Genomic DNA, 12,986 nt, shown 5'->3' on the forward strand with positions numbered 1-12,986 from the left:
TGAAGATATGATAGTTCAGTATTTCATACGATCTTAGTAATTATGTTTCAAATAATCCATTATCCGATGTCGTAAGATGTCCATATAACGTATATAAAATGACCATCTAGATTGTAATTAGATTGGATCTTAGTAATATGGTTTTCATAATCATATAGAATGCTTACTCAACCAATCGGGAGTTTTGGTAAGGTTTGGTTTATTTTGTCAAACGTCCTATTAACAGCTAATGTCATTTAAGGACGGCCTCCCGTGCGTGCGACATTCATGCCTGTGGCGAGTGCGTATGTGTGTTTTGGAAGGCTGCGGTATATTCGGGTTAAGTCTCCTTGTGATAGGCCGGAACTTTTGCCGATTTATAGTGCTACCTCACTAAAGCATACTGCCGCAGAAACCCAGCAGCACACCCCACCCGGTCACATTATACTGACAACAGCGAACCAATCGTCCCATTCCTAATATGCTGAGCGCTAAGCAGGAACAGCAACTACCATTTTAAAAGACTCTGGTATGTCTCGGCTAGGGGACAGAACCCAAAGCCTTCCTCACAGCGGCGAACGCTCAACTAGAGGCCAAAAGTGAGGCATTGTAAAGGGAGACATTAAGAAGAAGAAAGTTGGTAAGAAAGAAGAGAAAAGACAAGATCCCAAATTTAGTCACCGCTTTCGATCATGCAATTGGGGCAACATATACAATTCTTACGCCCTACCTGCAGGGCTGGCCAATCGGGAGAGGCGTTTTTCAAGTTTTTCAGAATTTGGTGTTTTCCCTATTGTTATGAGGTCATTAAATGTGGATTATTTTTTAGTTGATTTATCGCCTGAATGGAACCGTATTAATCGAAGTTCCTTACCCTGTTCTTGCAACTAGAACACAACGACTCTAAATGCAATTTATGATATTGAAATCAGCAACTAACTGAATTTCTTAGGACGTACTGTATTTTTCAAAAGACTGTTAGTTGAGTATACAAATAATACATTAGAAGTACACATAGTGAAAAAGCATCTTTAATAAAAGGAATTCCAAATATGGACTCCTACTTTAAAAACCTTCTTTAAAATTTACCAATTTGCACATTTTAAAGATTTTTAGTTGTATGTTTTTCTAAAAGAAGTGGAAAATATATACGCATGGAGTATTCGATGCTTTTGTTGCCATTTTTATCAGATTACACATTGGTCTTATTTTGTCCATGGCCGACAAATCCGATTATACGCAGGTATATAGCCTAGCGATAATGTCTCCTTTCGTCAGACAAATCAGACTGCACACGGATCTATAGCGTTATGGTTATGTCTCATTTCGTCTGTTTATATCACATTTACTGTTATGTTTACTCTGGAAAACAAATAGGCGACAAGAAATCATCTCATATATTCGTTAGTGATAGGTGCGGTGCGGGATATTTTCCAAAAATCGAAAATGTAGGATTGCCTGATAAGAAGGTATGCACGTCAAATTTCAAGTTGGATAACAAAATTGTCTGATATAAAATTATGGTAATTATTGTTTTTCTCTCATTCAGTACATGTTGTGCTTGTTGTTACTGTTGGTTCCCCGTGACTCATGCAAGCGGCAAAAAATATCCGAAAGTATGTCTTTTCTTTCACCGAGAACAGGTCAAGAATTTTTCAAACAATTTATTACATGCCATTAGTGCCTAGTTATTTTGGCCGCACTTCGATACTGATTTCCCATAGACTGTTAAAACGTGGGGCAATCTAGGAGTATTCTATTGCATTTTACTACCATGTTTTAGAAAATTGATTATAGATAATTCTCAATATGTTATTATAAAGAAGGATTTGCTTGGTTCCTTTCGATTGATGCTTACATTTGAAAGTGACTTTAAAATCAAACAGAATCAATGCGTAAATCTCGGACATTACTAATTCAAGTGATAGTGTCGGTATTTCTTAGAAGTACGGATATACTGTAAATATATTAAATGGTGTTTTTTAACATTTTAAAGGTTTATGATATATGCCACAAGGTTGATGTTATTAAATCTTTAATTAGTTTAAAATCATTATATTTTCACATTCCGTATTTATCTTCGACAACTCACTCCTATGCATTGCAATATTAACTTGAATATTTCTAGTTCCGATGAAGAAACAAAGAATGCAAAGAATATGTCATGCCGGAGATGGTTTGTACTGACGTCGGGATATTGCGTCTTGTTTCTTTGTTCTGGTTTTGCCTTCAATGTGTCCATCCTCATTCCCGAGCTTCTCCATACATTTGGGAGGAGTAAAGCAGAGACATCTTTGGTTCCAGCAATCACGGCAGGAATTGGTTATGTAGCAGGTGGGTTGACTACAGAGATGAATGCAGTTTAAATTAAGCATTCAATAAACTGTCCAAAGATCAAGGTCACTAGGTGTAAAGAATAAAGACAACGTGCTGTAAGTTTGCACTGACGACTGATCAAACTTAACTGGATGGAATTAAACAAAAAATCAACTGACCAAAGATTAATGTCACCTAGATCGTGACTTTGTCTGTTATTGAGATAGGAATTGAAGGTTAAGAATTTGAAAATCTAAGCTGACACAAGAGTTTTATACAGGGTTCTTCTATTCAGTATGATCAGCGAATTTGACGGAAACAAAAATCACACTGTAGCATCTGTATTATGTAAATTTAGCTTTGTTGTGTTTTCGTTTAAATTTAGAATAATAAACTCTGATTTCCGTGATATGGGGAAATAGCTTATTGTTTATTGGCGATAAACATCCTCTAACTAGCATATAAGTATTATATTTTGGGTTAAGCTATAATGTTGTACATTTCAGACATTGGATAAACGCTTAAGCTATGTTGCACACTTTTCTAGTTTAGATATTGATTTACAGTGCTTAAACACAGATCACCTCATTTGGAATAATATCGTGTTGATACCATGCTATTTTTGTTGGTTAACAAAGGAACCCCTTGGGGAAAGTGTGTGTCCAGACACGGAACTAGAATTACTGGGATAAGTGGAAGTCTGCTGGTCACACTCGGCCTGATATTTTCCTTTTTTGCAACAGGCATCCCCTATCTCATTGTTACAATCGGCGTATTCACAGGTAGATAAATATCTTCTACATGTTATATTATCTGTAAAAAACCGCAGTGGGATTAATGATTCATCTAAATATGAAGCGCATTAGTGTACTCAGGTAAAGTATACATTGTTGTACAGTGTTGCAACTCCATAGGGACCAACCAACCAATTGTTTTCCCATAGACTTTAGTGTTAACGTTTTGGAGTATTTCATCCAAATTATTGAATTCAAAATGACAATTACGGTTTATAACAAAAGTTTAGGGTCTGATATAACACCTAATCCCAAATAATTGGGTCCTTCAGCTCAAACTTTCTCCAGGATAGCCATTTTGAAAATGGGTGAATTTTGCAGTAAAAATTCTCAAAAATCTTAAATGTTTACCTGTTTATTATTATTACCTGAACTTTTGGGAAAAAAATCAATCGGACTTACGAAATTTATATCAACATTTCTTATTGATAGTTACCTATCGGGCTACATATATATTTTCTCACTTCATAACATACATACAATCAGTGGCTGCCAGACATTTTATCCTTGGTTCAACTTTCTATACACAGGGGCTGTTTCAAAAATATATTTTTTTCAATTGGTTGGTTGTTCCCTTTAACCTTCCAATGAGGTCACATTATTTACATGCTCCGCATTGTGCATGCCTCTATCGACAAGAAGTATATATATATTGTCTTCAAACGTTGCGTTATTTTTATTGTATTCGATGATTACGAAGTTGAAATAAAATAAGATTAAACAATGCATGACGGTTAATTTAAACCAAAATTCCACTTTGATCAGATAGATTTCAACGTCCATTAGCTATTGTTGTAGTTATCAACACAGATCAGTTCCAGTAGCGAACCAGCATTAACACTCTCACTGTAACACATTTTCCCGGATAAGCGGGATTAAAATGCAAACTTCAATGGAAAGCGGCCATCGAAATTAACGGTTGTATATAGGAGCACTGACGGAACATCCATGATAAATTGTATATTTGAGATTGTCTACTGACTATATGTGCTGTCGTCGAAGACCCGCCTTGTAATTTCGTTATGTATTCCTAATCTACTACGAGTTGCAAATGCTCCCAAATGTTGTAATGCATTTTTTAATGACTTACAAAGTCCAACTGAAGTTTTTTAAAGTTTTATTTTTCAGTGCTTTCAGGTAACGTTACAATTTTCAACAAACACTAAACATTAAAACAAAACCTCAAAAAACAACCATAATATTGTTGATCACAAGTTTCTCAGATAAAGTACAATTATCAGCACCATGGAGTGTCATTTGTTCAAAGTGATTGTTTCTTTTTTACGCTGCCTGTTGAATAAACGCTTCACATTCAAAGATTCTAATTGACGTATATGATTTATTGAAACAGGACTTGGTTTTTCTGCGACTTTTATCTCCGCAACAACGAGTATCGGAGAGTACTTTAATGGGAAATCTAAGCTGATGGCGTTATCCTTCCTTTCATTTGGAGCAGGATGCGGAGGCATACTTATTCCCTTCATCCTTAACGCTCTCATTGACGAGTTTGGCTTGAGAGGTAGTTTACTCATCATGGGTGGAATAATGGCACACATGGTGTGTTTGTTTTGTGTTTGCAAGCCAGTATCTATCGGCATTCCACAAACTAAAGAAAATAACTCTGAACATAACTCAAAACAAGGCAGTTTTAGTTTTACTAATTCGCTTAAATCACTTGTCGCCAATAAGGTTTATATTCTACACGTAATAGCCATGTGCTTTACACTTCCGGTTGTCAACTCGTCAAAGATATTCATCCTTGATTTCTTGATGACCCAAGGTTTTAACTCTCAGGCTCGGATTAAACTCTATATGTGTTTGGAAGTAGGAACAGCATTAGGTGGAATGGTACCAGGATTGTTAAAAAAGTATATACCTCACACCAGCGTTCTTTTGATCCCCGCATTTTTTACAATCGTCGGCACAACAGTGTGTGCTTTCCTTCCTACTGCAGAAACGTATATCGATCACGCGTTACTCCTAGTCTGCCTTGGGTTGACATTAGGAGTCAGTATCACCACTGTGTCAATGACGACAATGAAACTCGTTGGACTGCAAAGCTACACTGTTGGACTTGGAATCCTGATGACGCTCATTGGTATCGGTAACAGTGTCGGTGGACCAATAGCAGGTACAAACGAGTTGATCTGTGTAAAGTAGTTATTTCAGTGATAGTTTTACAACCCTTAAAATCAGATTCTAATTTCTTATAACAGATGATTTTCGTCGTTTGGGCCCTTGATGTCATAAGGGCAAAATATAGTTGGCCGTGTCGCTTATTGATGATGTATTTGACTGGACTGATACCTGTATCTGGGGGGGGGGGGGGGGGGGGGGGGGGGGGGATTTAGGACACATCTTGATGTGTATCATTTGCAATAGGCTAAATACCTGTGGCTGTTATTAGCTTGACCTGTAAAACCTGCTATTGGCTTGTTTATGACCAATAACTGTTCATTTATATTAGTAAGTCTGAATCGGGACGTAGAAAGACGAAACGGCAGTACTCAGTTCTTGGTAGATATATTGGGGTATCCGTGTTCAAATAATACCGATCGTTTCTTGTTACTTACACTTTTATTGAGATGAGCCATGTTAAACAGTTGCTGAGCAAGAATATTAAATAGAATATTGCATGAATAAGCAAGTTCTGCGATTTGACGAGGTGCATACTATAAACAAATCAAATTGCTGTTGTATCTGGCCTGACTGGGAATATATGTAATTGCTTCTACTGCTGATTTAGATGTGACTTGATTACTTCTTTTATATAGTGTTTATATCTTTTCATTATTTTACGTAACGGGTCTGTTCCTAGATCTGACGGAGTCCTACACGAAGTCGTTTTACGGATCATCCGTAGGCCTTGGATTGGCGACTTGTCTATTTGTGTTTTCTGGTGTACTTAAACAGAGGAATAAAATAGCATATCAATGCGATAAAAAAATTAGTGTCATCCCTGTTGTGAGTGAAAATACTTCCCTCAGAAACAATAGATTGTGATTAAAATATGCATCATATTGTGTCCATTTGACGAGTACAGCTCTTGATGCATGGAGGTCCATGTTTATATACCATGAAATGTAAATGAGTTATCAACCTTAAGTATCCGACTAAATTTGTAAACTTAAATTTAACCAATCACCCTTAATTTGTTTTCTACTGACAAGAATAAACACTTATCCTTAGTACGATATTTCAAAGGAGTTTTCTCAAAAAAAAAAAACAAAAAAAATTTTTTTTTTTAAGTCCTGGCTCTTTGATAAAAGTGCACAGAGGCCATAGACCAAATACATGTCGTATTTCAATTTTAAAAAATATACAGATAATATAAAATTATAGATATGTCAGTAAGTATATTTATGTCGTTGAAAATGGATAAAAGTCAAATTAGGACTCTTTGGTGATCAAGAAGGATATTTGACCTGGGGAGGCTGGAAAAACAGAGTTGTGAGCTGCCAACAAATAGTGTTTTGAAAACAAGACGGACATTTCGTATGCCGTTCCAAATTCCCTAAAAAAACTATACCCATTGTTTTCAAACACTGAAAAGTTCCGACAACCATACACAAGGCGTGTTTTCGTCCATATTTCAGCGTTAAGATAGACGTCAATTGGTATGTTAACAAGTGGATTATAAACATATATTCATGTACAAAAATGTACATATATCATGTTAAAAAGGAAATTACAACGTCGGGCCATGGACAGATTTACAGAAAAAATCCTCAGAGACGAATGTCACTATAATGTTCGTATTCATTTTTTTTAACATTTAAAAATTATCATTTTTACTTAAGGCACCGCATCATACCTTGATGAAGGTGAAGAAAAATTAAAACATCCAGTAACATTATTGAACTGCATCCGATTGATTTTGTTATATTTCAACATACTAAATTGAATACCATATAGATATCCTTGTGATGTTGAATAAATAAAAAACAAACTTCAAGGTTTACTTTAAAAAACACAAAGTTCATTGACATCCTCACTTGGCAAAATGACGAAATTATCCCGAACGTGACATCACTGGCTGAAAGGACATGAAGAACAATATATTTCATCTTAATAGAGACTGTGTGTAGTTGATTAAGGGGTAGTTTGTTGACCTACAGTCAATTTTCAACAACGACAAATAAGAGTGATATATATAATCTCACGAATGGTACAGATATTGTTCAATCTAATTAAAATCTAGATGGTCATTCTCACTACGTTGCATGAACATCTAACAACATCCCAATAGGGGTCACGTCGGGATGACCTTTTGAATAACTACTTCCAGAATCTTGGAAGTGATTTTTATGTCCGAACTAATTAGTATGATTAGAGTGCATAGCTTGTATAATCTGTCAATTTGTTTCAAGTCATTTCGTTCACAAGCATATATTGTACATGTGCCGAAAGGGTTTGCTTCAGATGCATGGTGTGACGAAATGGTTTACCTCGATGACATCGCCAAATTGACAATTCGCCCTGAAAGTGAAATACACACATATCGGAGGTCATCAGAACGTGACCCCTACTGGGATGTTGTTAGATGTTTATAAAACGTAGTGAGAATGACCATCTAGATTGTAATTAGATTGGATAGTGTGCAAAGTTTTCCAATAACAAGGAAAGCATGCATAAAGGTGCCCACAGCCAAAAACTAAATGAATATGTATGTCAAGACACGCTATGTTTTTAAAGTTTTAAATGTAGATAGGTTACGTTCAGCAAGCCACCGGAGTACAAGGCCATACATATGTATGCGAGTCAGAAGGTGATGCTGATTACATTTATATCAGTGACTTATCCCACTTATACAGTCACAACCAAGGACATCAGACGTAAAATAATATAATAAACGGACTACTTTTTCCCTGATTCGAATTCAACATGAACAACGTTGTGATATTGATTTCTACTCATTGTACTTGTATCAGGCTTCATATAATCTGGGGTTTATTTATTACAATAGAGAGTCATGTTCAGTCGAAATGGTGCTATTTATTCTCAAAAGATCGTTAGATTTTGGTGTTCGGAGTGTGTTTTGTAAATGACACTGAATATTGAAGTAAGTTTCTAATAATTGATGAATGAAGGGAAATCATGTCCAATGTTGAAGTGTTTTTTGTTGTTCTGTTTCATTAATTTAAATCATTACATTATTGTATATATGCATATGTACAATGTAAAAGTTTTATATCTATATATATTATTTAAATAATCCAATGCTTGTTTTCACATCTACCGTATGAATTAACCAATTTATTCTGAAATGGTGATGCTGAAACTGAACTATTAGGTGTTGATGAATATATCAAAAGAAATGCACAAGCCATGTATAACGTATGTATTCACAATTATGTTATATTGAGTTCATAATAAACAGAATTTGATGGACCGCCCTGTTATTTTATTATTTTAACATACAATACATATCAGAACGAAATTCCATCAATGTTAAGAGATGATAGATAATTACTTCGTAAAGTGAATGAAGTTTGTTTTAGTTCTATGGGTTAACGTCCTCGAAACTTAAAATGAAGTAAGATTGGTTTGGTTTGGTTTATTTTGTTTAACGTCCTATTAACAGCTAAGGTCATTTAATGACGGCCTCCCGTGCGTGCGACATGCATGCGGGTGGTGTGTGTGTATGTGTGTTTTGGGAGGCTGCGGTATGTTCGTGTTAAGTCTCTTTGTGAAAGGCCGGGACTTTGAAAAGAAAATGTTTATGATTTAAATAAGAGTAGTGTTATATTAATCGTAGCATTGAAACCATCTGGTATAAGAAAATGCCGTGTTTTTCGATAATAACGATGCAAAATAAAAAATAAATCGCTATAAATCAACATTATTGGAATGTATTATCAATTAATTAACACATATTTTGATATATCTAGGATAAAATAAATTAAACGACGACATGAAATAGGTATTACCTAAATGATCACTCATGATATCTAAATTTAACACTGTATGTGTCTATTGCCGACTGTTTAGCGGACCTTTTTTGCTATATCACCCACACAAATCGTAACCAAAGCGATATCCACTATCACCTCAAACAAAAATTGTGAATTGACAAGGATATTGCAGAATGTTTGTATTGTTCAATGTCTTATCAACAACTTAAGTAATAGAAGGACGTCTCCCCCTGTATGCAAATTGCATGCGTTGGTTGTGTGTATCGTGTTTATTTTGGAAAGCTGTGGTATTTTTGTTTTCTTGTGATAGCGCGGAAGTGATGCCGACGTTATAGTGCTACCTCACTGAAGCATACTACCGAATACACCAAGCAGGACACTCCATCCGGTCACATTATACCGACAACAGGAAAACAAGTCGTCAACTTGCTAAAAATGCCGACTACTAAGCAGGAGTAGCAGCTGCCATTTCTAAAGACGCTGGCATGTCTCTGCCAAGGGAATGTCTCGGCCTAAGGAAAGATCCCAAAACCTTCCTCACGGAGACGAACGCTCAACCAAAGGCCAAAAGTGAGACAAATCAAAGGAGATAGTACATATCGAGAAAAATGTTGAATTATTTTTCCTATGGTAGAACATATCGAGAAAAATGTAGAATTAGTTTTTCTACGATAGAACTTATCGAGAAAAGCGCTAAAGGACAGTTTTCCTATAAAAAATTTAATATCGAGAAAGGTGTAGAATGGAATATTTCCTATGATATTACATATCGAGATCGAGAGAGAATGCGACATGTGTACAATACATGGAACTTCACTTGATTGTGAGTTATATATTACACCCTGACGTATAAGAAGGTGGGATATGTAGTTATGACCTGAAGCATATTCCCTATCCAGAGTTCGTTACTGTGCAAAATATCCATAGATGTACCACTGTGTCCATGATAAAGCATCTGGGACTGTAACTGACATTGAAAAACCCTGGGAGTTAAATAGCTGAAGTGGAACATCTTTACAGTGGCCACAGATAGAAGGAATATGCATTGTCGGATAAAGAGATTTTAACATCATTGTGGCGACCTACGTATTTGTAAGGACACATTTCATACACCTATAATAAGAAAGAAAAATAGTTATATACAACAATTCAGTTTACTACAAATCCATGTCTGTTTAAAAATATAATCAAAATTAAAAATCTTTACTGCAATTATATTATGCACAATTGATATGTTTACCAGCGTTGTGAAGATTAACACAATACTATTTAGTTTTGTATTGTTTAACGTCCTGTCAACAGCCAAGGTTAGTTGAGGACGGACTCAATACGTTATCGGACATGGTTGATTAACTCGTGTATATACCTTATGTTGTACTACCACAAGTCTTGATTAACAGTGGAAATAGAGAGTACTCAGACAAATAAACATGTCATTTGTGAATAAATAAACATTTATATAAAAAATTCAATCAATACATAAACACGTATGTATCAAAATGTGATGGATAAATAAACTTATATCAGAAACCGTTGGATAAATAAACATGTATATCAACATATTATGGATTAAATTAACGAGAAAATACCGAGAAAAAAAACGTTTATTGAGTGACAAAGTTTTGTCCTCACGATTCTATATCAAGAACCTTTACACTCATGTGCCAAACAAAGTCAATCTAAACCTCTGTCACCTAATCCTATACACGACAAAGGTCAAATAAGATATGGGGTTATTTTTAACGTCCTATTAACAACCATGGTCATTTAAGGACGTGTCTGGTTTTGGAGGTGGAGGAAAGCCAGAGTACCCGATAACACTAGAACTGTCGCCAGGATGGCTGGCTAATACCCCCGCAATCTGCACGAGTCAATGGTGAATTGGAACTGTTAATTAGAGGCTAACAAAGATGACCCAGTAATATAGTGACCATTTGCCATAGCAACCATTATTTTGAAAAAAAGACAGTGGCATGCACATCTTCACATGGTCCTCTATATTTGTGTGAAGTTTCATTGAAATTGGCCATTTAGTTTAGGAGAAGTTGTCCGGACAAACTTAAAGTTATGGTTCTTATCGGAAAACCTGTTTATAGTGACCAGTTGCAATAACCACCATAATTTTGGGAAAAATAAAAAGGCATGCACATCTACACATGGTCCTCTATATTTGTGTGAAGTTTCATTAAAATCGGCCTTTCGGTTTAGGAGGAGTTGTCGGGACAAACTTAAAGATATGGTTCTGATCAGAAAACCTGTTTATAGTGACCAGTTGCCATAGCAACCATAATTTTGAAAGAAAAGAAAGAGGCATGCACATCTACACATGGTCCTCTATATATGTGTGAAGTTTCATTGAAATTGGCCATTTAGTTCAGGAGGAGTTGTCCGGACAAACTTAAAGTTATGGTTCTTATCAGAAAACCTGTTTATAGTGACCAGTTGCCATGGTAACCATAATTTTGAAAAAAAGCGGCATGCACATCTACACATGATCCTCTATATTTGTGTTTATGCTGTTGTAGATTAAATGAATATATTAAATACAAATGCAATTGCTTTTGGACATATTTCTTCAATTTTTTGACAAAATATTATCCTAATGAAAAATGTGGACTAGTATAAATTGTCTATTGTGAGCATTTTTACATTGTTTTATTTTCTGTTTCACCCCAAGAAGGGGTAGTGTAACTCCATAGGGACTCTTTTACCAAATATAAGCACCCTAGTACAGTCATAAAGTTAAATGTGTTAAATAGCTTTCAACATTTGCACAAAAATGTAAAAAAAAAAAAAAAAAAAATTCCCCCAAAAAATATTTCAGTTTACTCCGGCAAGGGATAGTTTAACCCCCATAGGGAACCTAATATCATGTATTACTATGCCTTTCAACACTCACAATATAAACTTAACACAAAGTCCAAAGATTTAAAAAAAAACAAAAAACAAAAAAAACACAGATTTAAAAAGAAAAAATCCAATTTTTGTTTTAAAGTTTAACTCCAGGAAGGGATTGTCTTACTCCATAGGCACTCTTTTGCCAAATATCAGCACCCTAGTACAATTATAAAGTGATGTATTAATACCTTTCAATTTTAATTTTAAATTTTGAGCAATGTTACTATATCTACATACGTAAAAAAATTAAAAGCCATATTTGAGCCAAAACCATTTGATGTATTTATTTTAAGGACGCAATAAGGGACTAGGGTATTCCTTCTGGAAATTTCAACTGTTCCGGCATTTTAACTTCAAGACGTCAGTGATAGGGTAAGCGGCAAATTAAAACGCATCTTAAGACACAATAAATACAAAAATCTTTATGAATGTTGATATTAATGTGTACATATGCATACAGTTTGGGTGACAGATAAATAGAATGTCGACCGTTAGGGCGACAGGAACTATTTATCTGTCACCCACATTTTATTCATATCGACCCTAATAGTTCAATGCTTAAATAACCATTAGGTATTACACACATATACATTGTATACATCGAATGATAGATATTAGGCAATACACACATAAATATTTAATCATTAATATTATAAATTACATACATATATTTATATGTTTCATAAAAAAGTTTTAGGTAATACACACAGATTTTATACATTCAATAATAATTGTTAGGTTATATACACGTATAGAAATGCATTCAACAATAATTGTAAGGTTATGCTAGGTAAAGATGTTTCCATCTTTATGAAAATGAAATAATAGAAAATCTAAAAAAAAAGGGCTTCCTGTTTAAATGTAACATCATATATATTCCTTGTAAAAATAATTACATTACCTTTAGAAAATATGTTAAAATTCATAACAAATAATTCACTCCAATACTTAGCAGGTAGGGCGAACGAATTGTACCTGCTGCTCCCATTGCATGATCGTAAGAGGCGACTAAATTTGGGATCTTACCTTTTCTCTTCTTTCTTAGCAACTTTCTCTTCTTTCTAATGTCACCCTTGACAATGCT

The 12,986-nt window shown here is 34.9% G+C and overlaps 1 protein-coding gene across 1 annotated transcript; it reads left to right on the top strand.

The window, feature by feature from the left end:
- Positions 1 to 2,138: 2,138 nt before the first annotated feature.
- Positions 2,139 to 5,249, top strand: LOC117319747 (monocarboxylate transporter 6-like). The gene is made up of 3 exons (XM_033874499.1): positions 2,139 to 2,313; positions 2,934 to 3,077; positions 4,441 to 5,249. Exons 1-3 carry the CDS (start codon positions 2,139 to 2,141, stop codon positions 5,247 to 5,249), a joined length of 1,128 nt encoding a protein of 375 aa, XP_033730390.1.
- Positions 5,250 to 12,986: the final 7,737 nt, after the last annotated feature.

This window comes from Pecten maximus, unplaced genomic scaffold (genome assembly GCF_902652985.1).
Source record: "Pecten maximus unplaced genomic scaffold, xPecMax1.1, whole genome shotgun sequence".
Classification (NCBI taxonomy): domain Eukaryota; kingdom Metazoa; phylum Mollusca; class Bivalvia; order Pectinida; family Pectinidae; genus Pecten; species Pecten maximus.